The sequence below is a fragment of the Labrus mixtus genome, chromosome 11, assembly GCF_963584025.1.
Source record: "Labrus mixtus chromosome 11, fLabMix1.1, whole genome shotgun sequence".
Taxonomy (NCBI): Eukaryota; Metazoa; Chordata; class Actinopteri; order Labriformes; family Labridae; genus Labrus; species Labrus mixtus.
Genome location: NC_083622.1, coordinates 11791842 through 11817831, shown reverse-complemented (window position 1 = coordinate 11817831; position 25990 = coordinate 11791842). Strand labels below are relative to the sequence as shown.

At 40.7% G+C, this 25990-nt stretch overlaps 1 protein-coding gene across 4 annotated transcripts; it reads left to right on the top strand.

Moving 5' to 3' along the window:
- The first annotated feature begins 377 nt into the window (after positions 1 to 377).
- On the top strand, positions 378 to 25821 carry xrcc1 (X-ray repair complementing defective repair in Chinese hamster cells 1). Of its 4 annotated transcripts, none has more exons than XM_061050050.1 (18): positions 378 to 776; positions 807 to 878; positions 975 to 1067; positions 3562 to 3669; positions 3777 to 3935; positions 4422 to 4496; positions 6154 to 6277; positions 6482 to 6588; positions 7467 to 7629; positions 7707 to 7950; positions 9311 to 9427; positions 17803 to 17884; positions 18005 to 18101; positions 22014 to 22062; positions 23653 to 23786; positions 24093 to 24183; positions 24298 to 24373; positions 24840 to 25821. In XM_061050050.1, exons 2-18 carry the CDS (start codon positions 828 to 830, stop codon positions 24945 to 24947), a joined length of 1878 nt encoding a protein of 625 aa, XP_060906033.1. In that variant the 5' UTR covers positions 378 to 776; positions 807 to 827; the 3' UTR covers positions 24948 to 25821. The 4 variants fall into 4 exon arrangements, with proteins under 4 accessions (XP_060906033.1, XP_060906034.1, XP_060906035.1 ...); XM_061050051.1 differs by lacking the exon at positions 378 to 776 and having other exon boundaries at positions 790 to 878; positions 24840 to 24972; positions 25314 to 25821; XM_061050052.1 differs by lacking the exon at positions 378 to 776 and having other exon boundaries at positions 790 to 878; positions 7470 to 7629.
- Positions 25822 to 25990: the final 169 nt, after the last annotated feature.

Below are 25990 nucleotides of genomic sequence, written 5' to 3'. Positions count from 1 at the left end.
TGCAACACTTCAATTTCTCTTCTGGCGATCAATAAAGGATTGTCTCATTTTACGATGAAAATAAGACAGCCACATACAGTCAGGAATGTAATAAAATAAAAATGCAAGAAAGACAAACACCTTAAGAATAAAAAGTTATCACATATCTAAATTAAGAATTAAGTAGTGGCATTTATAGCATTTAAACTGTCTGGGTAGTGGAAAATATATTGTATTACGAGACAAGTGTTGATCTCTTCAAAAGATTTCTTAACCGATATGAAATGTGAACGACAGGTAGCGACAAATCTCTTGCTATGCGATTATTTTCTCTGCAGAAGAAGAAGAAGAAGAAGAAAAGCTCTCATTCGCTGGACAGGCTGAATGCCGGATGTGACGTCAAAGTGTGCGATTACTCATCACGCTTTTGGTGGGAATATGAGTTCGCCACCACGCACATTTACCTTAAAATAAAAACACATATTGTGTGTTTTCTGATATTTAATGAAATGCAAACTAAACGACTGTTATTCGTGTGCATAATAAATCCAACAGTGTGTGCGTAGCGGCTCTTGAGGTGTTAAAATCATCCGGCAAACCAGGAAAAAGTTGCCTATTGTTAGCTAGCATGCTAACCCTTTAGCCAGCGCTAATTCTGACGTTGCAACGAAGTCTATTTATCTCACTTTTCAACGCTCTGTTTACTGTGTCTAAACGGGACGTGTCCTTTGTTAGTGTATTGTTAACTGGTTAAGTTAGCGTTAAGAGGAAAGACAAGCGCCTGTCTTGTTTATCTTCTTTCACACTGGCGTTTTACTCCAGTCAACAACAACAACAACAACAACAACATGCCAGAAATCAAACTCAAGCACGTCGTTTCTTGCAGCACCGAAGACACCGTGAGTCCCTTTTCTCCCACTTGGATGAAATGTGTAATAATGGAAGTTAAAGGCTTAAACGCTTTATGGATTTACTTGTCTCATGATGTCTCGCAGACTCACAAGGCAGACAACCTGCTGAGCTCCGACACCTACAGAAAGTGGAAAGCAGCGAGACCTGGGGAGAAGCAGACCTCAGTCATTCTGCAGGTATGTGTGTGCCCTCCTACTCCCACTAGGGTTCACAGTGCAGTTACATAGCAAAGTTTGTTTAACCATTATAAGTGTGAAGCTCGATCTTACTGCAACTAGCTGAGACATTTCTACATGTTTTTTTAAACATGGTTTTGAATTGCCCTGCTATCAGCCTTTGTTTTTTTTCGCCCAGCTGATTGTGCATGTCTCTTAGTGCTGGGCGTTATGGACCAAAAATTATATGGTCAAGTAAAATCCACATGGGGCGGAACCGGAAGGTCGAGGGTTCGATCCCCAGCTGGGCAACATGTCAGATGTGTCCTTGGGCAAGACACCTAACCCTGAATTGCTCCCACTGCTTCGGTGGCGGTGTATGAATGGGATTAGTTACTTCTGATGATACTACATAGCGATCATCACTACCATCAGTGTGTGAATGGGTTGGTGTGACAGGCGGTGTAAAAGCGCTTTGAGTCAGAAGACTAGAAAAGCGCTATATAAGCTCAAGTCCATTTATCCATTTACATGGGTCACACAGGTCACTTTTATAAACAGCCATCTGCCCAATATGAAGATGTGGTAAATGGTAAATGGACTTGAGCTTATATAGTGCTTTTCTAGTCTTCCGACTACTCAAAGCGCTTTTACACCGCAGGTCACACCAACACATTCACACACTGATGGTAGTGATCGCTATGTAGTATCATCAGAAGTAACTAATCCCATTCATACACCGCCACTGAAGCATAGGGAGCAATTCAGGGTTAAGTGTCTTGCCCAAGGACACATCGGACATGTTGCCCAGCTGAGCTCGAACCCTCGACCTTCCGGTTGAGAGGCGACGACTCTACCAACTGAGCCACAGCCGCCCCATGTGCATGATAACTAACCTGTTTTTGAATCAATAACAGTAACACATAAAAATGCTCCTTAAATACCATTAAATAAATAAAGAGTTCCATTTCAAAATACATTCAGTTGCGTATTTTGATATGCAGGTGGTTTTTGAGTTTTGCTCAGAGAGGGAGAGGTTATCTTTTTAAAAGTGTGCATGGTCTTGTGCTGGTTTCTAAACTTGCACAGCGTTTTGGGCACTGTTTTTGCTTACTTTTTCAAAGACATGATACTCGGGGAACAGTTACAGATAGAAGACAGCTGGTTGTCTCCAGGTGGTTCAAAATGCAGCTCCTGCGAAGCATTAAGCCCGGAGACGAGAACAAATCCTACGCATTTTTGTCTCTTTTCACCTCCTTCCTCAGGCTGACAGAATGAATAAAGAGGTTACGCAGAAAATGTGAAAGAATCTGTGGCCGTACTCTCTTGTTTAGAGAGAAACTTGTCTCTGCTCTTCAGTATTTAATTCAATCTCTGTTCCACTTTTTTCAGGGCTGTATGATACAAAAGCAGGTTAGAGTGCTTTACAAAAGGTCGTATGGAACAGCACATAATATACAGACAAATAAACACAACAGATAATGTTTGTGGAATAAATAAACTAGTTGTGTGAAAAGAGATCTCCTGTTTGGTTTTGAAAGAATACCTGACATATCAAATCTAACATCAGGAGTCAGTCAGCTCTAATACTAATAATGATCATTTATAGGCACATTTCAAAACACTCTCAGTCTCCTTACACAGCAAAGATAAATATGAACATTTACAGGTAATAAAATCCTTGTGAAGAGGATTATATTCTTTAGGTGCTTTATTGCTGAATGTCAATTCATCAGATTTAAAAACTGCTTTTGGTAAAAGAAGATTTCCAGTAACTTAAAAATTAGTGAACAATTTATTTTCTAAATCTTCACAGTAAAAAATGTACCAAGGAAATATTTGTTCTCTTTTTTATCTCAATATTTTTGATTTGGAGAGTATTGCCCGGCAGATATGAGATGTTTTGGGCCATATCGATATGAGGGAGAGATAAAATCCAATACCGCTAAATCGGCCGATATCTCTTTTTAGATCTATGTTCAACTTTAGTGATGGATATATTTAGATATACACGTTTAGTGTGCTTATCCATCAAATGTAGTTATCCAACACTTGTGTTAAAGATATAAAGTATAACGAAGACAAGATGGTCACACACTGGAAAGTAACTGTGCATTTACGTGCATCAACGCTTGACAGTCTGAAGAGTGATGATGCTTTTTGTAATCAATGTGAACTGCTCGTGTAATCAAATGAAACTGAAATGAAATTATATTCGACTGGTGAATCTGAGATTAAATTAGAAGATACCCATAGTCACTTCATCCGCTAATATCGGCCGATATTATCGGATGGCCGTTTAATCTGTCGGGCTCTATAGGAGAGTATACAGAGTAAAACTAAGAACTGTATTAGAAAATTCTGTCTGTGCTCCCATGTTTGTTTATTTGCTGTAAATGTTTACTTCTCCATTAATGTGTTAAGACATAGGTACTGGTGAAATTTGTTTTAATCTTTAACGTCTTTAATGTATGTTCTGTAAGCTTCAATAACTCTAGCTGGTTTTTTTTCTCAGTTCGAGAAGGAGGAGCAGGTGCACAGCATTGATATCGGGAATGAAGGTTCAGCTTTCATCGAGGTGTTGGTGGGGAACTCTTCAGCTACCAGAGACCAGGACTATGAGGTATTCACAGCAATATCTCCTGTTTTTGTTGTTGCCATAAGAAACTGCTCTGTACTATTTTCACATATTCTTTGCCCCCCCCCCCACCACACCCACACACTTTTTAGGTCCTTTTGGTTACGTCTTCCTTCATGTCTCCCACGGAGAGCCGTAACGGCACCAACATGAACCGGGTACGTTTCTTTGGACCCGCCCAGCTGCAGAAGAGTTCAGCACAGGAGAAGTGGGACACAGTGAAAATTGTGTGTAGCCAGCCGTACAGCAAGGTGAGAGCCCAGGCAGTTATACAGCAATACAAGAGAAGTCCACATAGGATACAAAATATTTCTACACACACACGCACACACAAACGCACACACACCACAATAAGGATGTACTTGTCTTGAAGCCGTGTGTCTGCACCTGTGTACGTTTATGTTGTGTGTAGTAGTTACACTTTGATACTTATAGCAGTGTTTCCCCTACCATTTTTTTGGTGTGGCAGCCCAGTTTCTGAGACCTAGGGGTCATTAGGTTGACTAAAATTTAGGCTGAGTCAGCATTCCCAGCATGACGACCTCCATCAATGAGACTCCGGAGCCCCCTGCAGGAACAGATGGGTTAATGTCACTCATGCTCCGTACATTAATATTAACCGTATATGGGGGAAACACTGTTTAGGGCACTTAAGTAAAAAAAAATAAAAACCACTAATAACCATGTGTGCCCTGTTACTGGTGATATTAAAGGATTTTGTGTTTTGTACTTTGTAGCACATCGCATATGGACTGGCCTTTATTAAGTTTCAGTCTCCGCCTGACAAAAATGAACCTCCAACATCTTCACCGGTAAGTTTGTTCTTAAAACCAAGAATGCCCATAGATGTGTCTTTATTTCCTTTATCTTTTCACATGAGACCTTGAGTGCTGGCCGTTGATCAACATGCTTGTTTTGATTCTGAGCTTTAGGATTATATATGAATGATGCCTTTCAAGACTTTGACAAACAATATTAAAAGCATTTTTTTTCATGTAACAAATCCAAACATGTCAAACATGTAATTTTCTACCGTTACCACACAAGCCAGACAGAAACTTTCCCTACACAATACAGCTTTTTAGTTTTAGGAACAGTATAACATGGACACCTTTAAAGCGCTGTACATTTTGTAATTATCCAAAGCTGTGCTTCTGGTAAAAATGCAATCCCTCTAGTTTATTGTGATATCCAGAGGTAGACGTCGGCGTGATTTCTGCTATTCTATACAATTATGCTGTTTGACTTATTTTTTTTAAAGTTTTACTTTTGGGCTTTTGATGACTTTGTTTAGAGATAGGACAGACAAATAAAGTCATAAATCAGTGAGAGACAGAGAGTGGGGTATGACATGTGGGAAAGTAGCCACAAGTCAGATTCAAACCCAGGTCGCCTGCTCTGAGGACTACAGCCTCCATACATGGGGTGCGCTCACTAACCACTAGGCTACCAGCACTCCATGCGGTGTGAAAACTGAAGAGCATGTGAAGAACGTCTTCGCCACTTTGGGTCCAATTGAGGCTAACACTGCATGTATACGCCTCAATTGGACCAAAAAACAGTTCCACCTTCTGATCACACAATTAGCTATTAATTAATGTTTATTTCAAGGCTTCGTGGTTGAAGGATTATCCCCCATGGTGATTTATGGTGCAAAACATGTTTGGTATGGAGTGTCAGTGCCCTTGCAAATAACGCATTTTTCCTAATTTACTGCACTATAAACTAGATGAATGGAACAATCTTGTCCAGCAGATACTACGTTACAGTGGCTGTAAGTCATTGATGCTTCTTACTTTCACGGCTATGCTTGGCGAGTCAAGCAGAGAATGCAGTAACTTCATACTGGAGCGGCGTACAATGTCCCTGCTGGGGCTGCTCTCTGAGTTGAGCTTGTGCACAAGAATGTTAAAAAGATGAGCCCTCTAGTGTAAGGTTCAATTATTCTCCCGTTACACTGGGACCTTTCTTTTTTTTGTACATATTCTCGTGTAAATTTGCTGCCTTCTCTTTTTCTTCAGTTCAAAGTTGAGAACACAAACACTGAAACTCTCCCACATGGGAAAAGAAAAGACAGTAGGCAGAGTGTTTCATTATCATGTTATTCGACACTGAATATTAAAACACACGTAGAACAAGACGGATGTAGCCTCATAAAAATAAAACAAAGATAGATGTCATCATGATGCCCTCTTCAGTGTCGGCATGACTTTAAGTTCATTTTAAGAAGACGGTCTTACGGAGCATGTTACAATAATTAATACATGTGCAGCTTTCCCTTGACATGAACCACATGAGATGTTCCTACATTTTTACTACATCATCTCATCGTTGTGTGTCTCGCATCTCAATCCATCCTGAGAACTTCAAAACTTTATAACTCATGGGATTGTCCCTAAAGTTAAAGCCTTTTTGTGCTACCTTTATCTTCTCATTTGGCACTTGACGTCACTTTCTTCTCTCCTTCAGAAACTGACAAAGCTGGGACAGTTCAGGGTGAAGGATGAGTCTCCTTCATCAGGGCCCAGCCTTCAGCCTGGCAGCCTCTTCTTCAGTCGGGATAATTCAGCAAAGTCCAGTTCTTCGCCTAAAGGTTAATCCATTTATTCACATCAACCAGCTGCTGCAGCCAAATTAAATTCTTTGTGGTCCTGCTAACAATAAAGTGCTAATCACGTCGCCGCTAATTAAGCTTCATTGAAGTGTGCCAGGAGACAAAAGAGGGACGAGATGATTTCAAAGGCATTCTTTATTATCGAGCTACTTGGTTCCCTCACCGACACTTTCTACTCCTCAGTGTCTCCTCCGAGTCAGAAGTTGAGTTACGCCGCTGCTGCCCTGCAGGCGGGTGGCAGCTCCCACACATCAGGACAAGCTTCCTCCTCCAGCTCTGCCTCACCACAGGTACTAAACACCGGCATCACTTAAATCACTGAAGGACAGCCATCAAGCAGCTGCTACGTTAATGAGCAGGGCTTTATTTAGACATCAGGAAAGTTTAGAGAGAGAAGAGACGACACAGAGGCAAGAAAGTTTGTTTGTTAGGAAGAGATCAATGTTTTTATTTTGACTTTAAATGACTGTCTAGTCTGCTAAATGAATGCACGTTAAAAAAGCATTTTGACACATTGAACGACTCCTTTGCATTTCAATAAATAATGCATGTGCTCCACTGGTTGACGATGTGTTTGTTCTCAAATCTTCACAAACCAAAAGGACGAAAGTTAAACTAAAATGTAGAAAAAAAGTGTAGTTAGGGTTTCCATTGGGCCAGAATCTGAACTTTGATACAATACTAGAAAAAATGCAAACAATACTGATGCATGAAAAAAAAAAATATTAATCCTATACAACCAATATTTATTAATTTCTTGTTTTCTTTTACAAACATTTGGAAGAAACCTGTCCAAACTCATTTTACCCACTGTGCTAAAGTTTTCAATCTGTTCATCTCTCTTTAATCTCATCATCAACAGTCTTCAGTTTCAGCAAGTATTGATGTGTTGGCTTATCTACAAAGCTTTTGCATTTGCTTCACATTTTTTTCTCTTCACTTTATTCTTCCAGGCATACTTGCACTAGTCAATCCGTACCATAACCAAGCACGCTTCACCCCTAAAGTCCAGTGCGTTAGACTAGTGTGAGATTTATTGTGACATTTTGTAGACATACTGAACCTAAAGTCTGAAGCACCAGTCTTAAACATACAGAGCCATGTCATTTTTTTCAATTCTAAAATGGTGTTACATTTTAAGTTACTTACTTGTATTGTTCCCTTCTAGCAGACAGTGAAAAGAAAGTTTGAGTTCAGCAAAGAGAGACAGTCTTCCTCTGTTCCTCCACCCTCCAAGAAAATCAGCCCGGCTGGCTCACCTGAGAGCAAAGCTGCGACCCCCAAACAAAAACCGAGTCAAGCCAGCACACCGAGCGCCAGCACTGCCAAAGGTAACCCATCTGTTAATCTTAGCTTAGAGTTTATCAATGTATCAGCACATCCTTGATTTTCCCGATCTTCTCTCCAGCTTCCCCGGCACAGAAATCTGCAGAGAAGAAGCGAGAGGGCCAGCCCAAACCCGAACCTAAACCCAAACAACAGAAAGTACAATCCCAGAGCTCACCGCAAGTCCCATTCAAGCGGACAATGGAGGGGGTGGTGTTTGTCCTCAGCGGCTTCCAAAACCCCTTCAGAGGGGAGCTGAGGGATAAGGCTCTGGAAATGGGAGCCAAATACAGACCCGACTGGACACCTGACGCCACACATCTCATGTAAGTATGATAATAATAATAAAAACATGATTTGTATAATGCTTCTCAAAACAAGTTACAAAGCACTTTACATAACACATAGTAATAAAAAAATCAAACCCTAAAATCCACAAAAAGAGAGTCTAAATCAGCAAGTTTTTAAAAGGGACTTAAAAGAAGACAGCCTGTTCATCCCCATTCATCGTGTATTGAGAGCTGAGTGCACGCTGTGCTGGGAAACATAGCAACACTGATTCGGCTGGCTGCACGACTCTTGAACATCTTTTCTCCCTCGCGAGGTCATAATCATGCATTTCATGAAAACTGTGGTATATCGTTCCGTAAATAAACCTTGTGGAGCGCACTTCTGATTGAAAGAGTCCTATATCAAAGGTAACAAGTGACCAGCGGGGGTGGGCAGTACGACTCGTGGGCTGTGGGTCTGTAGGCTTCTAGTCTGTAGGAGTGGAAACTCTGCAAATCAAAGACAAACGATCACTAACAGAGCTGTACAGAAACTTCACGTTGTAGACTTTCACTGAACACAATAGATCTCCTCTCTGGGAGACCTCTTACATCACACTGTGTCTTATATTCCAATGCGATTTATATTCTGGTTTTTACAGTAGTTGTCCACAAATTGCCCAGATGTTATCATCTGTGCACTAACATTTATATTTTATTTCACTGGCTACATATCCTGATAAGATGTTGTAGCTTATTCAGATTTTTGCAAATTATTAAGAAAAAGTGGGAAAGTTTTTTTCCCACCACAGCTTCAGATAACTCTTCTTTTCACTTCAGTCTACCCCTGTCGGCAAGGATAGTCCAGCAACATGCCTCTTAAAAACAAAAAGAAGAGATAAAATATGAAGCAAAAGCTTTGTAGATAAGCCAACACATCAATAATTCCTGAAACTAAAGACTGTTGATGATGAGATTAAAGAGAGATGAACAGATTGAAAAGCAGACTGGATAAAAATGAGTTTTGACAGGTTTCTTCTCAGTCCATGGAAAAGATTAAAACCTCAATCACACATTTTTATTGCTGCACTCAGTGAATCTAAAATCTGATTATTCATGTAACATCATCGATGTGGAAGGAATACGTGGGACATCTATATGATATTGAGAAAATAAATATAATGTAATAAACCCCTATTGTTCGAGAGATGTTTGTCAATCAGAGACTTTGAGCTGTGGTTGTTTTTTTGTAATCATTACAACAGATTACAGGATTGTGTAACAGCCCTGTTAGCACTCTCAGTAATTCAGTCTGATTGCTTCTTGAACTCTGCTGTCAGAGCCAACTATTGCCCTCGTCAGCCTCTATTTAGTGATGTAACTGTGTGTGTGTGTCTCTCTACCCATTAATCTCCAGCTGTGCCTTTGCAAACACCCCCAAGTACAGCCAAGTGAAATCAGCAGGGGGCATCATCGTACGGAAGGAATGGGTGATGGACTGCCACAAGAGGAAACAGAATATCTCCTTTAAACGGTAAGAGACAAAATACAGTTGAGAGAAGACACAATTTTACAGTTGTAACAGTGCAGCTGACAGGCCCGGGTCATGGCTCGGCCACAGAAACATCTGGATGCGATTCGGTGTCTTGTTGAAGGGTCATTACACCAGGGCGGCGGTCTGTTGAGCATGTGTCCGACGACTGAATCCACATCTGATTAATACGTTCTCCTAAGCCGTGTCTGTACCTCCGCATAGTACAATCTGCACTCAGCACTCCCGCTGATTGAAGCGTCCAAAAATACACCTCTCACAGCTGTGGTGCCCACTTGCTTGAGAGAACATTGTAACCTTGAGCAGCTGATGCCTGCTGTGATCACAAATTCAGCCCAGCCGGCTCCAGCAGCTCCCTAATTATATGCCTCATTACAGGGGGAGCTTTTGAAACATCAAGGTCCCCTGTCAACGATCAACCAAAATCTGTCCACTGAATAATGGAGTTCTCATACTGGCGATGGAAAGTCTAAATTTATGGGAATAGTACAGTACCTGCCCAATACAGTTTTCAGCTCATTTTATCATTATGGGAATTTCTTCACACTTTTGGGGTCTGTACTGATTGTGTCTGACTCAAAGCGGTTAACCATGTCCCACCAGGCTCTGCAGGGTTATCCAAGGACACTGACCTGTTCCTTTCATATGCAAGCCCTAAAAACTGCCAAAGCATCAAGTCCGACTTTCAGCAATTGACATAGCTTGACAAAGTTTACATAGTTGTTAGCTACTTTAAAACATATTATAGATAATATTCGATGATACTACTGCTGGTTCACAAGTCTAAATATCTTTTTTTAAATTCTCTTGGAGCAAAGCTGAGGCTGGCTACACACAAGACGATTTACAAATCTTACAAACTGATTTTAAAAACATGGGAAACCACAGACATCAGTAGAGCTGGGTATTGTCCACAATTCAGTTCGATTTTGATTCTTTGGGTCACGATTCGATATTGATTCCATTCGATATTGAGCAATATGCTTCGATATCGATTCAACTCTGCTAAGTTGAGATATGACATGGACAAAGAAACAGAGTCCGCTATACAATGCTATAATGAGAATATTTGCCTTCATATCAATGCTTCATGTAGTTCAGCGGAATCACAATATCGACAAAAGAGCAGAGAGCATTTACCCCGGAGAATATCCTGCGGCGTTCTCACATCAGCCAACTCGGACTTGCTGCAGAAAAAATGACTAAGGGTCTAGAAGGGAAACTCTGGGTGAAGTCCGACGGAAAAATTCTGCTGTTTGCCCTCACACATGCAGCTCCTCCTGGATGAAGCCTGTTGACAAACATTGGCACATCAGCAAATCATGTCTCATGAACTGATGTCAGTAGCCGATGTTGATCTAAATCAGTTTTAATGCTGACGTCTAGTACACCTAACTGCTGATTCCGAGAAGAGGTTTTTAATTGACAGAGGGAATCACCTGTTGAACAACCATGACTTCTTTTCATTGTCAAACATGAGAGAAACTAAATAATTATACAGTATATCTTTTTTACCAGGAAACAAAGTGTAAAGTAAATCCTCTCAGTAAGCATTTTGGACTTGTTGCTGACTCAAAGTGTCCTCTTGCTGCATGCATAACAAAAATTTGTTCCCACAACGATCTTATTCAAAGTGGATTTGTTTAGCTTTATCTTACCTCAGGCAAACAACTGCCCACTGTCAAGTTTGTTGAAATATTGTGGAAACTAAGCAGCAGAACAACAGACCACATTTCTATGTTTCTCTCCCTCGCTCAGTTATTTTCTATTTTAACTTTCGCTGTCAAACCTTGTCTTCTTTTTTCTTTGCCAATCCTGAGGAGAGTGATTTATGTACAAACTAAAAGGAAGTGTGTCTTTTTTGATACAACTTGTGAAATGATTACTTTGTGAGTCAGTAACAAAAAAAAATCAGTGGTAGCTAAAGCATGCAATTCATACGCTGATTCCAGCTGCACTTTGAAACATGAGGACTTGATGCTTTCTGATTCTGCATGTTTATAAAACTTCACTGGGTTCTGGAGTGTGGGGTGCACACAACAACCAATCTGATGTTGTCAGCATGGGTGTCAACGTCATCCTTCACAGAATTATTGTATTTTTTTCAGAGGAAAATTGATCCAATTATAAAATAATTGGTGTATTATTCTTTGATGAGAAAGAATTGTCAGGTGTCACCCCGAGTTGAGCCAAAGCGCACAATAAGAACTGTCTCAGCCCGATTATTTCTGTGCTTTCCTCTGAGTATAATTCGATATTTTGATATGACTTCAGCAGGATAAATCTCGAGATAAGACGTAGGTGCTAGGGAATTTTCTCCTCTTCTTTGTCTTCAGATACAGAACGTCTGAGTTACATTTTTGATGGGATTATTTTGTGTGTTTACGAGCTGTGCAGAGAGGCGGGAGAGTAATGTGAAGCGCTTTTAAAATAATGACTGCTGTTTGTTTTTTAATAATATCTGAGTCTCAAAAAGTGCACTTAACAGCAGCCTGTGTCGTCATTCCTCCCTCATGGGCGCTTTCCTCAGCCAATATCTGAGCTGAAGATCCCTCGCCTCCACCACCTCCTCCTCTTGTCGCCCTTCTCATTTTGTAAGTAATCCATTCCCCTGCCCAGCACCACTATTGTGCAGCTTGTTGAGTGTGCAGCTTTGATGATGTATCCTTTATTTAAAAGCTGCATCTGCTATGGGTAATTAAAAAGGAACCACTTACTTTGATGATGACGAGTACCAAACAAATATGCACACTGACACTCTCAAACTGTTGCTCCATCATGCATCATCCATATACTTTACCACAGAGGCAAACCCGCCGCCTCTTTCAGCTCATAACATGCATAGGTACTTGTGTAGGGTATATATTAAAGAGAGTGACATCATCAAAGCAGCCCAGAAATGCGTTCCTCATGCACATTATGCAATCAGTGAGGATTTAGAGATGCTGAGGGAGGAGAGCAGAAAACACTCAAGCAGCTCTGCCACTTCCCTGCCACAATAAAACTGAATAACTAATCAGATTTTTCATTAAGAATTAGACCCCGCAGCACCCGAGAGGAATGAGCAAAATTAGAATACATATCGGCACAAGCACACACCATATTTATTGTACGGCACGTTCTAAAAGTTCTCGTCCATTCATCCATATTCATCATCATCCATTCATATTGACGTATGCAGAGCAGCGAAGACTTAAAAATGCATTAAGTTTCAGGCTGTTTATGATTATTTCCTTATCAATGAATCTGCCAACTATTCATCCATCCACTTCATCTGCTTCTGTGTGTCTGACTTGTGGCATTAGGCTAAGGAAGGAAGGAAATACATTCCTCATGCCTTGTAGGGCAGTGGTTCCCAACCTCTAGTCCTTGGAGCCCCCCCCCCCCCCCCCCCCAAATTCTACCTGTGTGTAAGGAAAGCTGAGTTTTCCATGACTATGAGGCAAGTTGTCATGACCGTACATTCTCTGAAATGTGGGTGTATACATTGAAAATAAGAATACAATTTAATGTCAGACTTTACCTCAGTATATAACTTAAGGACAACCAAGGTGTCATAAGAAGTCAGCTCGTGCTCTCTCTTTGTCACTCTACTTCACGAACACACTCACCTGGTCTCTGGGGGGAGGCTCCAAAGAAAACAAAAGGGGAGGGGTGTGTGTGTGTGTGTGTTGCGGGAGTATGGGGTAAAGAGTTTTTACTACAAGCCACCTGAAACTCAGAAATCCAAAGTGAGAGCTGTGTCTGTATTCTTAACACGGAGTCGTTAGGGTTGACTTTTGAAATGTATTAAGGTCAAATATTTTCCTTTGTAAGTTGATTGGTCTGTAAAAATTTCAAAAAAAGGGTCAGAAATGTCTCTCCTGATTTTCAGTAGACAAACATGTTTTTTTTTTATCTCACTCTATCTCAAACGAAACACGCATTAAATACATTTCTGATCCGACTCTGGTATCTTAAATAATCAATCAAAGCAGAATCAGTGTAGCAATGACTTAAAAGAACAACTAGAGATACAGATTTTACATTTCCTTATTTTGTTTTGATATGCAGGGCAGCAGTTTCCTTTTTGCATCTTTGTGCCTCACCATGCAGCAATCATAAACCAAAAATGAAAATATAGACATAATGAGGCTTGCGATCTCAACTGATTTTTGTCCAAAATCTGAAGGGAACATAAAAGTAGTTTTGAAGAAAAGAGGCTATAAAAACCCTAAAAACAAGAACAGCAACAAAAATGAATGGCTGTTGTAAGTTTACATGATTTATAACTTCAAAGCAAACATGAGCTACAAACGACGGTTGTCCTTTTGTAAGATTTTTTCAAGTTTAACTTTCTATAAAAGTTCATTATTACGATTTAGTATAATTCATGGACATTGTTAAAATGACCAGAATGAGTCGTGATTATACCTCGAGTGCAACCTCACAGTTGTTTCTGTTATTCAATCAATCAAACCTTTATTTATTCTCGAAAGGACATTTTGAAAATCGATTACAAAAACCAACGAGATCCATCAAAAACAGTTACAATTCAAAACAAAGTGTCTAGAAATCCCTTACTCTGCAATAGAGGGAACAACTCTAATGTTTAGAGTTTGTTGGAGGGCGGTCCATGAAATTGGGGCATCAAAAGAAAATTCTGCTCAGTGAAAGCTCAGGGTACTTTAGGAACGAGCCAATCAGAAGGAACATGTAGGGGCCCGAATTCCACTCCAACAGGTCTGTGATGTAAGGTGGAATCTTTCCAATAAGGGCCTTGAAATTTCTGTTTATAAAAATAATGTTTGTATCTCCTCTCTTCAAGAGAAGGCCAACCCATCTTCTCATACAGCTCACAGTGATGAGTTATAAATCTCAGGTCGGAGTGATAGTGATATTATTGAATAGTCTTCTGATGTTTTCCACAATTAAAGATCAACACTCAAGTCTAGAGAACGCTGTCAAAACAATAAATCAGTAGGGATGTCGTTTAGATTAGATTATCGTGAAATCGATTCAAGGGTGTCAAGTTTCACATCGGTACGCTGAAAAATGAATCGCAATAATATGGTGAGCGTCAGCAGCTGCAGAGTAGAGGCGGTTGGCAGAGCAAGATTTTGAAATTGAGGACGCACCACCGTCTTTTAAATCGGAGGTGTGGAAGCATTTTGGCTTCTCTGAGACAATAAATGAAAGAGGTGAGAAGATAACAGACGAGACAAAAACTGTGTGCAAATATCACAAGAAGACGGGGAACTACACAACTAGCACAACCAACATGATGCAGCATTTAATCGACACCACAATGAGAAACTCCAATCACCTCCCCTTGTTGAGAGAACAACATTCGAAGGCCAAACCACACAAAGTGGGGTTGCAGCCCCTAAAGGAATCTTTTTCACTCATAATATGTCTACAGTCTCATTTTGTAAAATAAATCATGAGAGAATCGTGAACCCAGCATCTTGAATCGTATCGTACCGTGAGTTGAGTGAATTGTTTCATCCCTATTAATCAGTGATCCAAAGTTTCTGCAAAGTCTCAAACAAAGCAATTCTTAAGTTCACTTCAGGTAAATCAGATCCAGCTCGTTGGTCGGTCCTTTTAGGTCAGGTACCTTATTGTCATAAGCAACTGAATCACTCCCCTTGCCCGCAGCATCCTCCTTCATTCTCCAATTTCCTGAGTTTTTATGAAACAAGCAGGCATAGGTCAGTGAAATGTCTCCCTATGGTGTGAACACAAATGATAAAACCTTAATGCTGATATCCGACTCCCTGCACTTCACGTCTCTAATCTGATAATGTCCAGGTGACTTTATGGTGACCACAGGGAAATATGGAGAGGGTAGTGAGAAGTGTCACATCTTCATTGAACCTCATGTGTGCGTGTGTGTGCAGGAGTATGTTTTATACATCCATTTCCCTGTTTTACTGTCACATCATTGAGCTTTTATTCGTTTTCTAACCTTTGTAGAGAACATCACAGCGTGAGTCAGGGTCTCTGTTATAACCGGGAACTCCCTTCATCTTGCACGATTTAATTTTTCTTTACAGGTCAGGGGTTGACATTAAGTTAAGTTTGCCACTAGTTTTCAAAGATCACTGGCCCGACCATTGTAATCACTGGCCCAGGAACGTTACTTTTGATTCGAAGAATAACGGTCACCATTTTAATCTTGAACCATTCTGATGCAAGAGTAAATTACAACTGTTATTTAATTAATTGAGCTCTAATTATATCAAATATTTTGTATTTTTCTTATATTTATGTGCTCATGTTTATTCACCATGCTGGTAACTGTAAGAGTCTACTTAATCTGATATTAATATGAGGCTGTGATAGAGCTGGAATTCTTCTGATCACCTTTCTCTCCTTCTTTCTTCTCTGTGAGAAACTCTTCATCTTTAGATCTTTGCTTTAGGAGCTCTCTTAAGGGCTAAGATGCCCTGCTGTCACTCTCGACTCTTCTGGTGATTTTTTTCCTTTGAATACTGATTTAAGCCCGGCTTTTGTCGGGATCTGATGTTTGTTTGTTTTTTATTGGAGAAAACCTGCGCTAAAATCTGTGTGCGCTCGCGGGAGGGACAGCAGTGATGCTGTAGCAGTTATTAGTGCAACTTTTTTTAAATAATTACTGACAAAACACCGGTATGACAGGAAAGCGTTGTGAAATTGAGAACGTGTTACAGTCTATTTTTTTTCAGGGAGTATTTTAACTGGCCCGAGCGGGCCAGCTGAATGTGCAATCAGCCGGACTCATTCATCCGGGCCAGCGGGCCAGTTATAATGTCGAGCCCTGCAGGTTTTACTACTTTCCATTTTCTGCCACGATTAAAAATTACCATGTTAGCATTAGGCCTGCACAAAACAGGAAAGCTCTACAGCCCTGTGCTCTCAAATTGTTGGATATTATATTATGATATATTCCTTCCAGTTAACAAAAAACGAATTATTGTTTGTACATTAGCATTGCAATATGAGTCGTTTATGTTTGACATAGTACACATGTAAGTAACACGTCTCTCTTAAATCCAGAATAATTAAAAAAAAAGTGTGGCTCTTTTTACAAAAGTCTTCATCCTCAGTCTTTTGTCTTCATCCATCATGCTAGCTAAGCTCACAGTCTTCATTCAAATGAACCCCAATATATAAAAAATGTGGAGCTTCAAGAGACAAGACGTGACGTTTGAAAAAAAACAGCTCCTCTGTCGCCCCCTGGTGGTGGAACGAACTTCCAAACTCCATTCGATCTGCAGAGTCCCTTTGCACCTTTAAGAAAAAACTAAAGACCCAGCTCTTTCTGAATACCTACGACCTTAATGATTATGATGACGATTGTCTCAATATTATTGATGTTGTTGATAGTAATGACGATGGTTTAGTTTGATAACGACGACTTTTAAGATGGTTTCTATACTGATTCTCAAGAACTGCCGTCAATGTTGTGCTTTGCCTCTGTGTACTTCCTGTCAGCACCTGTGTGTCTGATCAGACTCAAAGCTAATTGTTTGCACTTACTGACATTGTTCCCTTTTTTCTAGATCCTTGCTTGTGTTGTACTTACTCTCTGGTGTACGTCGCTTTGAATAAAAGCGTCTGCTAAGTGAATTGTAAAATTGCACACACAAGACTTTTTTCCCCCCAGGAAGAATAGTCAGTGTATTATGCTGATCCTAATGGAGATCCTAATAAAGAAAGAAAGTTTAATTACATGCATTTAGATCACGCTGGTTGCACATACATGTTATAGTGGTGCGTTGGTTGCAGGATATAAAAGTCACCACCACTCGCAGTGATTGGTTGAGTTCACATATTCAGCTCACACACACACACACACACACACACACACACACACACACACACACACACACACACACACACACACACACAAAAAAAAATAAATAAATAAATAAATACATTTGTGTCAGTTTTATCAGGAGTTTTGTGTAAGTGTGAAAGCATCATAAAAGGGTTTAATTTGCCGATGTCTTCTTAAATAAATGACTGTAAAAAAAAGGATAAAGATTTAAGGGCGTGCAGGGGCAAAGCCTGATTTATGACTCAGCGGTTCTGGATTTTAGCTGAGTGACACATTTTGGCGTTTTATTCCCCCTGCAGTAGATCAGCCTCGTCTCCCAGTGTGAAAAATGCAAAGTATTCTCGGCTACAGGTAATCTTTTAAACATCGAATGTCTGGTGAAAAATGTTACCTTGCTATTATTCCACTATTACCTGACAAAGGCCCACTGCTGTTTGAAACATTGCACGAGTGAAGCTGATCCCGAGCAAGATAAATTGCACAGGCGTTCTTTTCTTTCTGGCCTTTAATCATCATGACACTTTTTGTTGACCTGTTTTTTGTCTTGCTGCAGGTATTTGATGGATGGTGCCGAGTCGAGCTCGGAGAGTGAAATGGAAGTGGACGAAGAAAGTGAAGAGGAAGTGAACACAAAGGTAAATCTGTTTTTTAAATGAATCTCTAAAATAGTTGTCCAATTGAAGATTGAAGAATGCTTTTACCTGTTTGGTAACATTCAGTGAGTTAAAATGCTTCATCCTTTTTTACTCTTGCAGACTCCTCAGAAGCAGGAGAGAAAAGTGACGGCCAAAAAGACCCCAGAAAAGAGGGATGAAGATGAGTACGGGGGCTCCACTGACCTTGATGAATCAGGTTGGAACCAAACTACTTTAATGGAGCATTCCAGTGTTTCCAGGCTTTTGTTTGAATAATATAAGAGGAAGTACTTTATTGTTGTGAAAAGTGGCTAAAGAATGACATCCTTTGAAAATCTTAAACAGTTTTCCACAAGACTATGTGTAGGCTGGCTGTCATTGGGGAGAGGCGGGGGTACACCCTGGACTGTTTGCCAGTCAGTCACAGGGATAGTGAGATATAGAGACAGACAAGGAGACAAGGAGACAGGAAGCCGGAGTACCCGGAGGGAACCCACGCATGCACGGGGAGAACATACAAACACCACACAGAGAGGCTCATGTCTGCCAGATTTGAACCAGTAACCTCCTCGCTGTGAGGCAAGGGTTCTAATCATCTGTCCATTCGACCTTTACACATAGCGATTAAACAACGGTGCTCTAACCAAGTTTCTCCACTATTACGCCTTTGTAGTTGCAACGTGATATTGTTGTCCCAGCGTGTCATTTCATATTGTGTTAAAGCGCAGAAGCACGAGAGGCACAACATGTAAAAAAAAAAAAAAAAAAGGTAGGTGCCTCACATACACACACACACACACAGTGGTGTTCGGCCCTGCCGTCTCCGCTGTTATACATTGTCAGCTTCTCTGTTGTGTCTCTGATGGCCCATCATGGATGGAACGACTTTGACCTATCATTCTGCCTCCCTGAGTCACACATTTCTGATGAGGCGTAATGGAGAGTAAATATCCAGCCTTCAACTGGTAAATGTGTAAGCAGCTATTCCGTATCGCAAGCCAACACCATCGTCGGAAAGGTGGGTTAAAGGATAAAAACAGAGTAAAAAAAGAGATGTTGGTCCAGTTCTACACTAGTAGGTCCATTTTGAGGGGTGGGTTATTAGCTGTTGCTGATTTATTTACTTGTTTTTTTCTTTTTACATTATTGTGAATTATACTATATTTACATATACACTACATCAATCAGCAAACATTTCCTATTCTGTTTGGAGATTATTTTGTTTGTAGAAGAAGTTCAAATAGTTCCTCTATTTATTTATTTATTTATTTTAAAATGTGTATCGTGGTGGGGGGGGGGGGGGGTTATGCCTTTGTTTAGAGATAGGACAGTGAGTTGAGGAGAGAGAAAGAGAGAGAGCATGCAGGGAGAGGAGCCACAGGTTGGATTTACCGGCGCCCCAATAGTTCCTCTATTTTCATCTTAACATCTTTCAAAGTTCAGGAAAAAAAGAAGCAGCTCCTCCAACTACCATTGGATCGGTGAAAAAGTCCCTTTGGACCAAAAACACCTGCTGTCATTGTGAGCATGTTTGGATGCAGATTTAAAGGTCCCATATTATGCTTTTTCTGGTTTTATATGCCCTTTAGTGTGTTTTCCAAGTGTCCTGTGCATGTTTAGGCACATCTATGTGCAAAAATTCAAAGTCCGCGGAAACGCAGCTTCTCCTACGTCCTCCTGTTAGCTGTAGCATTAGCTGCGTGTAACGCTCGGTTCTAGCCCCCCTCGATAAAAATTTGTCAGTCCAACGTCATTGTCAGTGTGAGATCACTGATCTAAGCCCATTGGCTCGTTGTGGCAAGCCCTGCAGCTCATGTTGAAATTTCCGAGACACTTGCTGAGCAACTGACCAATAACGACAGAGCGGATCGGCAGACCAATCAGAGCAGACTTGGCCCACGTGGGGTCTAACAGTGGGGGCTCAGCAGAGCGTAGCTGACAGACTCAGAGCAGAGAGGGAGCAAGGAGGAGCAGTACATGAAAACAGACACTTTTTTCGGACTTTATCTATTATGAACGTACAAAAGTAGGTACATAGATTAAATATAAGAACCCCAAAAAGGGCAGAATATGGGCTCTTTAAGGCATTTGAGACACGTGTGCTTAAATGCAACGCTGCAGATCAACGAGCATGACCTTTCTTATTTAATATTAATATTTGAAGACTGCTTTACATCAACAATCTGGACAATATAGATTTGAACAATAGCATGTTGCAATCACTTTTATTTAACTAATACCAACTTATATTCCAGATCTGACAGAGATAAAAGATAACAAAAATCAAATTCATAACCTTTAACGTCTCATTTTTGTGTGGCAGCTGTGGGTCAATGGTAGAGTGGGTCATCTCCCTACCAGAAGGTCAGGGGTTCGATCCCCAGCTCCTGCCGCCACATGTTCAATTTGTCCTTCGGCAAGACGCTTAACCCCAAGTTGCTCCTGCTGCTTCATATGCGACGTATGAATGTGCATAAATGGATTTAATTCTGATGGACTCTTTACACAGCAGCCTCTACCATCAGTGTGTGAATGTGTAGGTGTGACCTGCAGTGTAAAATCTCTTTGAGCATTCAGGAGACTAAAATAGCTCTATACAAGCCCAAGTCCATTTACCATTTATGAATTCCTCTGTTTTCTGTTTATCTTTTCTCTCCTGTATTTGTTCAATTTCCAAGTTGAAAGAGATAAAAATCTCTCCTCTACACAACCTCAGTCTCATCCTTTTCAAATCTCTGTATCAAGAATCCATTGAGAAAAAGGAAAACATCATTTTTCAGTCACTAAGAAGGAAACGATAACCAAACAAGGTTCACTGCCCTTTTAATTAGATAAAGTATTGTTGATAATTGAAGCAGAAAATAAACTAGTACATTTATTTTTTCATTTATTTTCTTGCTTAGTTGTGTGTGGGCTTTTTTAGAACCCGTTGTGAATTGTAATTGTTTTTGGCCTGCGGGAAGCAATTCAGTCAAATTAGAGGGTCACCTCAGTGAAACACTTGGACATGGATGAGTGGACGAGGCCACCGTGAAAAGAACAAGACTGTAGACGCTGGTGGACGGAGACGCGAAAAAATAAAAAGCGAGACGTGATCAATGTGAAGGGACTTGTGCATGATTCTCATTTCTATGTTAATGCGAGGCCAGAAGTAAAGTGGTGGGAGGCATGAGCGTGGAGACACAACAAACAGTGAGCCAACAAACACACACAGGGAGGCGGCTGTTTAATGCACGCGTCTTCTCTTTCCCCCTCGACAGAACATTATGGCAGGGTAACGGACAGTGTAAGCAGCAAGGTCACAGCCTGTGAACTCCTGATGGTTCATCATAGAAAGGTGAATTCACCTGCTGTTTCCGATTCACTTTTTTTCAGTTCCCAACCGATTCTGATACACATGTACCGATACCAATATTTTTATTATCATAACTAATAGTGTTGTTGTTGTTGTTGGTGTTATGTGTAAAGCTGCACAAAGCTGTAGTAAACATGGCATAGCATTGTGCTGGCTGAGCATACAAACAGGAAGCGGCAACAACTGTCAGGTTTTTCCAAATTAAATCTTTAAAACTGAAGTGTAAGAGTTGTACTTTTAACATAAAGAGGGAGCTGTTACATCTCGTCTGAACGTCGTCATGGAGACGTTTTGTTTGGCACTTCTTACAGTTCAGTCTGAACGTCTTCAAAGTGAGACTGTGCGAGCGGAGGAAATTTAAAGTGCCCAACCATCTTGCTTGATGAGTGATGCGATGCGGCGCCGTCAGTCCAAAATCCGATATGTAAATTACCTCAATATCAGACCTGATACCGATATAAGACCGAATCAGTCCCATCTCTACAAGAAACCTCGGCATTATACAACAACAAAAAGAAAGAATAGACTCCCCCAAAACATCCAGAAAGGAAGCAGATGTAACCATTCAGAAGTGATTATTGGAAGTGTAAGTACAGGGCTGGAGTGCAGTGATGGTATTTTATCAGTAAACTTACATGGTGAAGTATAAACATACATTTTGGCAGCATTCTCTCTTTCACATTCTCTATTTCCAGACCTTTTCTTTCATTAAAATCCATCATTTTTTTTAAGGTCAATTTAACCACTTTGACAAATAAGCACTTCCTTTCACAGGAGGGGATGATGATGGATCGGCCGTGGACACAGAGGACGAGCTTCGGAGGTAAACAAAACTGAAAATGGTGTACGAAACATCAATGTGGAGGAGTTTATTTTCCTGTGTCCTTTGTGGTTTTTGAATATGCCAGTAATTCTGCGTTCAATGACTTTTGGTCTAATTAATCATTGCACAGTAAGCAAACATGAACTTAACGCCTCCTCGCCACTTACGTATGTGACTGGTGTCCGTAGATCCGTAAATATTCAGATGAGTCCTAAACAAGGAGGTGTATGTGTTCATCTATGGAACCTGATGAAGAGTGTATAAAGTATAGCCATATTTGAGCAGATTAACATAATATACTCAGATCACGTGCGTTTATTTTCTTAACATGTTCAATAAATTGACTAATAAAATAATGTTAAAAGTAGATTAATAGGGTGCACCAGGGACGCTGGTGGCACAGTGGTATGTGCGTGCTCCCCATGTACGGAGGCTATAGTCATCCAAGTGGGTAGCCCAGGTTCAGGTCCGACCTGTGGCTTCTTTCACGCACGTTGTTCCCCACTCGCTATCTCTCCCTGATTTTAGACTATCAACTGTCTTATCTCTCCAACAAAGGCACAAAAAGCCCAAAAATAAATCTTATTTTTTTTAAAAGTTGCACCAGAAGCCTAGTGGTTGTTGCGTGCACCCTAGTACGTAGGCATAGCACTCCAAGCGGACGGCCCGGGTTCAAATCCGACCTGTGGCTCCTTTCCCACATGTCATTCCCCATTATCTCTACCCACTGTTCTGTCTCTCCAATAAAGGCCCAAAAATACACCTTTAAAAAAACTTTCTTTTTGATCCTTCAATCAACATTTGCAACTAATTTGAAGGGAATCGCAGATAGTCAGCTAAGCTAGCACACTGTCATACAGTCTCTCTGAAATCCACTGAAATAGTTAAACAATTTTACGTGCCCGACTCACATTCCGAAGTGAAATATTACAGAGGGGACGAGTTTCCCAGGCACATCAGATATCACGGACATTCCCATAATGAATGGACTTTCGCTTGACTCGCCTCCGTACATATATACGTCAGTGGAAATGAGGCGTACATTCGCTGTAGTTAGATTTGCAAATTTTTTTATAAACCTGTCTTGCCTCATGTAGTGAACTCTGAGATTGCCCTTATAGGTGCAGAAAAAACGTTTTGAAATCCCTGAGCTGCAGAGTGATGGATGGTTTGACATTTCCTTTGACTCATTTGGCATTTAAGTGCTTTTAATCAAAGATACCAGAGATCTCCATATAAGGGTTGATAGGTCCACAACAAGTTTACAAATGAACTAAATCTTACTTAGGTTCATGTTTGATAATCGTTCAATAATTATTATGGCCAAAAGTCACCGTAAGTGAAGGTGAAATGACAGGATGTAGACTGAATAACTTCCTGACTTACAGTAAAGTATAAAAGTTATGAGATTCTTTAGCTCATTAAAATGTTGTAACTACGACTGCTATCTCAAGAAGAGCTCAGACAAGATAAAAAATAAAAAAAACAAGATGACAAGCAGAGAGGTGTCATCTTTTTGAGAGGCAGCCAGGCAGCGAACCATGTAGCATCAAAGTGAACAGCAGCCCTTGTCCTGTCCTCTCCCGACAGGGTGGAGAACGAGAGCAGACAGAAGAAAGCAGCAGTGGGAAAGACGGTGAAAGAGGAGGATCCATACGGGGGGTCGACTGATGAAAACACAGACGCTGAGGCTGAACAGGATCATCCCATCCCAGAGCTCCCAGGTCTGTCTCCTTTTGTTCTCATCTCTGTGTCCTCCTGCTCCTTTCTCTGTACCCGCTCCTTTCACAGGAACAGGTGTCCTCCTTTCCTTGTCAGCCATCACAAACACTGATAGAGAGTAATTGGATGGCTCCTACCTTTCAGGAGCGCTTGTAGCATTTTTCTCTGTTTTCCATGGTACTCTGCTCCTTTCACGCCCCAACAAAGAGCACCTACAATTACTCCTCCCCTATAATATAGTATAATATAATAATATAGTCAAGTCATTCAGTGCCTCTCTCCTGTTCCATCTTCACATTTTCTTCCAGACTTCCTGAGTGGAAAGCACTTTTTCCTCTACGGCAAATTCCCAAACAACGAGAGGCGTCTTCTGTTAAGATACATCGTAGCCTTTAACGGGTGAGACAGACTCCTGACAGTTACACATTAAACCTTTTTGACCCAAAGTGTAATGAAAAGAAAAACCGTGCTGTTGAATGTTTGTATGTAAAAACACAACTGTCTTTGCTTCAGAGCGATTGAGGACTACATGACGGAGAAGGTGCAGTTTGTGGTTACCAGTGAGGGCTGGCACGACTCCTTTGAAGATGTGAGTCTGCCCTCTTTCTATTTTTTTTTTTATTTGTCTGAGAAACAACCTCTGGGGTTAAATCCATAATTTGAGCATTTAATACACAACACGAAAAGCCCGAAGCCTTCATGGTCATTTGTATTTTAGCAGTTAGCACGAGTCAGTTTGTGAGTTACAATCAAATACGAGGGGTAAAGCAGAGTGGGAGCCTGAGTTATACGGCCTTTACAGTCTGACTCCAGGAGTGTCGGGAAATTGTGTGTCAGAAATGGTTTTGAGCTGTTTGAGGGCCTCGTTAGAATCTGAATTGGCAGTTTTAGTTGACAATCTGAACTTGGAGTTGTTTTTCAAAGACTTTCTACCTCTTTCTGTCTGCCATTTGAAATGCAGCAAGAGCACTTCATGACCCCTCCGTGCACCCCCCCCCCCCCTCTCTCTCTCTCTCTCTCTCTCTCTCTCTCTCTCTCTCTCTCGTCTATCACAGGCCCTGATGGACAACAGCAATCTGAACTTTGTCAAACCTTCCTGGATTTACGCAATCAACGAACGGCAAAAGATGCTGCCCTACCAACCCTACACTGTTGTCCCCTGAATACAACGATGTAATGTACACAAAGGTGTGTGTGCACAGACACTTCACAGGGGGAAGCCATAGACAAACTGAATTCTTTTCACAAACAAAAAAGCAATAAACTGTTTCTTATTAATGATGCTTTATACTCGCTATTCATGAAATGTCTTCTTCCTCAGATGTTTTCACAACAGATGTTTCTACCTTTTGACCAAGTAGGGAACTGTTTGAAAGGTGTCTGTCGAGGTTAATGTTAGGATTAAGTTTAGATTTGTAATTAGCTTTCAGTTAAACGGTTCTTCTTCTACCTTGGCCTCAGAGTACCAACCTTATTGCCACTGTGCTGCATGGACATTTAAAGGACAAAGTACACTCTCTCTGATTCAGGACTTGTTTGAATGTCTGTGTTCCTGAGCTGCACTTTGCTGCTGCTGCGGCGGCTCACCTCGGCTACCTCAGGCTCCGTCTGAAGAAGACTTATCACCCGGCCCTGAATGCCAGCGGCGCTGATAAGACCGTGACTGGTGTAAGCCAGCAGACCATTTTTGAGACCAGCCTGACGTCAGGTGAAAAAGTGCCATTTGTTTAAAAACGCAGCTAATAAATGCAAACGTTTTAAAAATGAATTATTGGGGATTGTGTTTGTATTTTACTAAATGTCATAAGTGGTTGTGATTTCTGTGGGTTGTTACAAGTTTAATTTCACTTTCTTATTTGCTTTTATTGATGTGTTTTGGTGTTAAAAATGACATGAAATGGACTCACCTGACCTTTTCATGCTTCATTGGACACACGGCAGTGTGGACTCTGGCTTGTTTACGTCTTCATCTTAAAAAATGTTTTTGTTCTGATTCTACTTAATTATTTTGTCTAAATAAATAAAAAAAGGTTTTTTAATGAAGATTATTGTTCTCATCTTTATTCATCCAGCTGTGTTTGCACTTAGCTGCTCTCACACCATCCCCTCTATATTTGCTGCTGGAGAGCCACTCTCTTTCCATTTTCATTCCTTCCCTCATGTCAAGCACGCTCTCCTCTCTCTAATATACTTCTCTTCCTGTTTT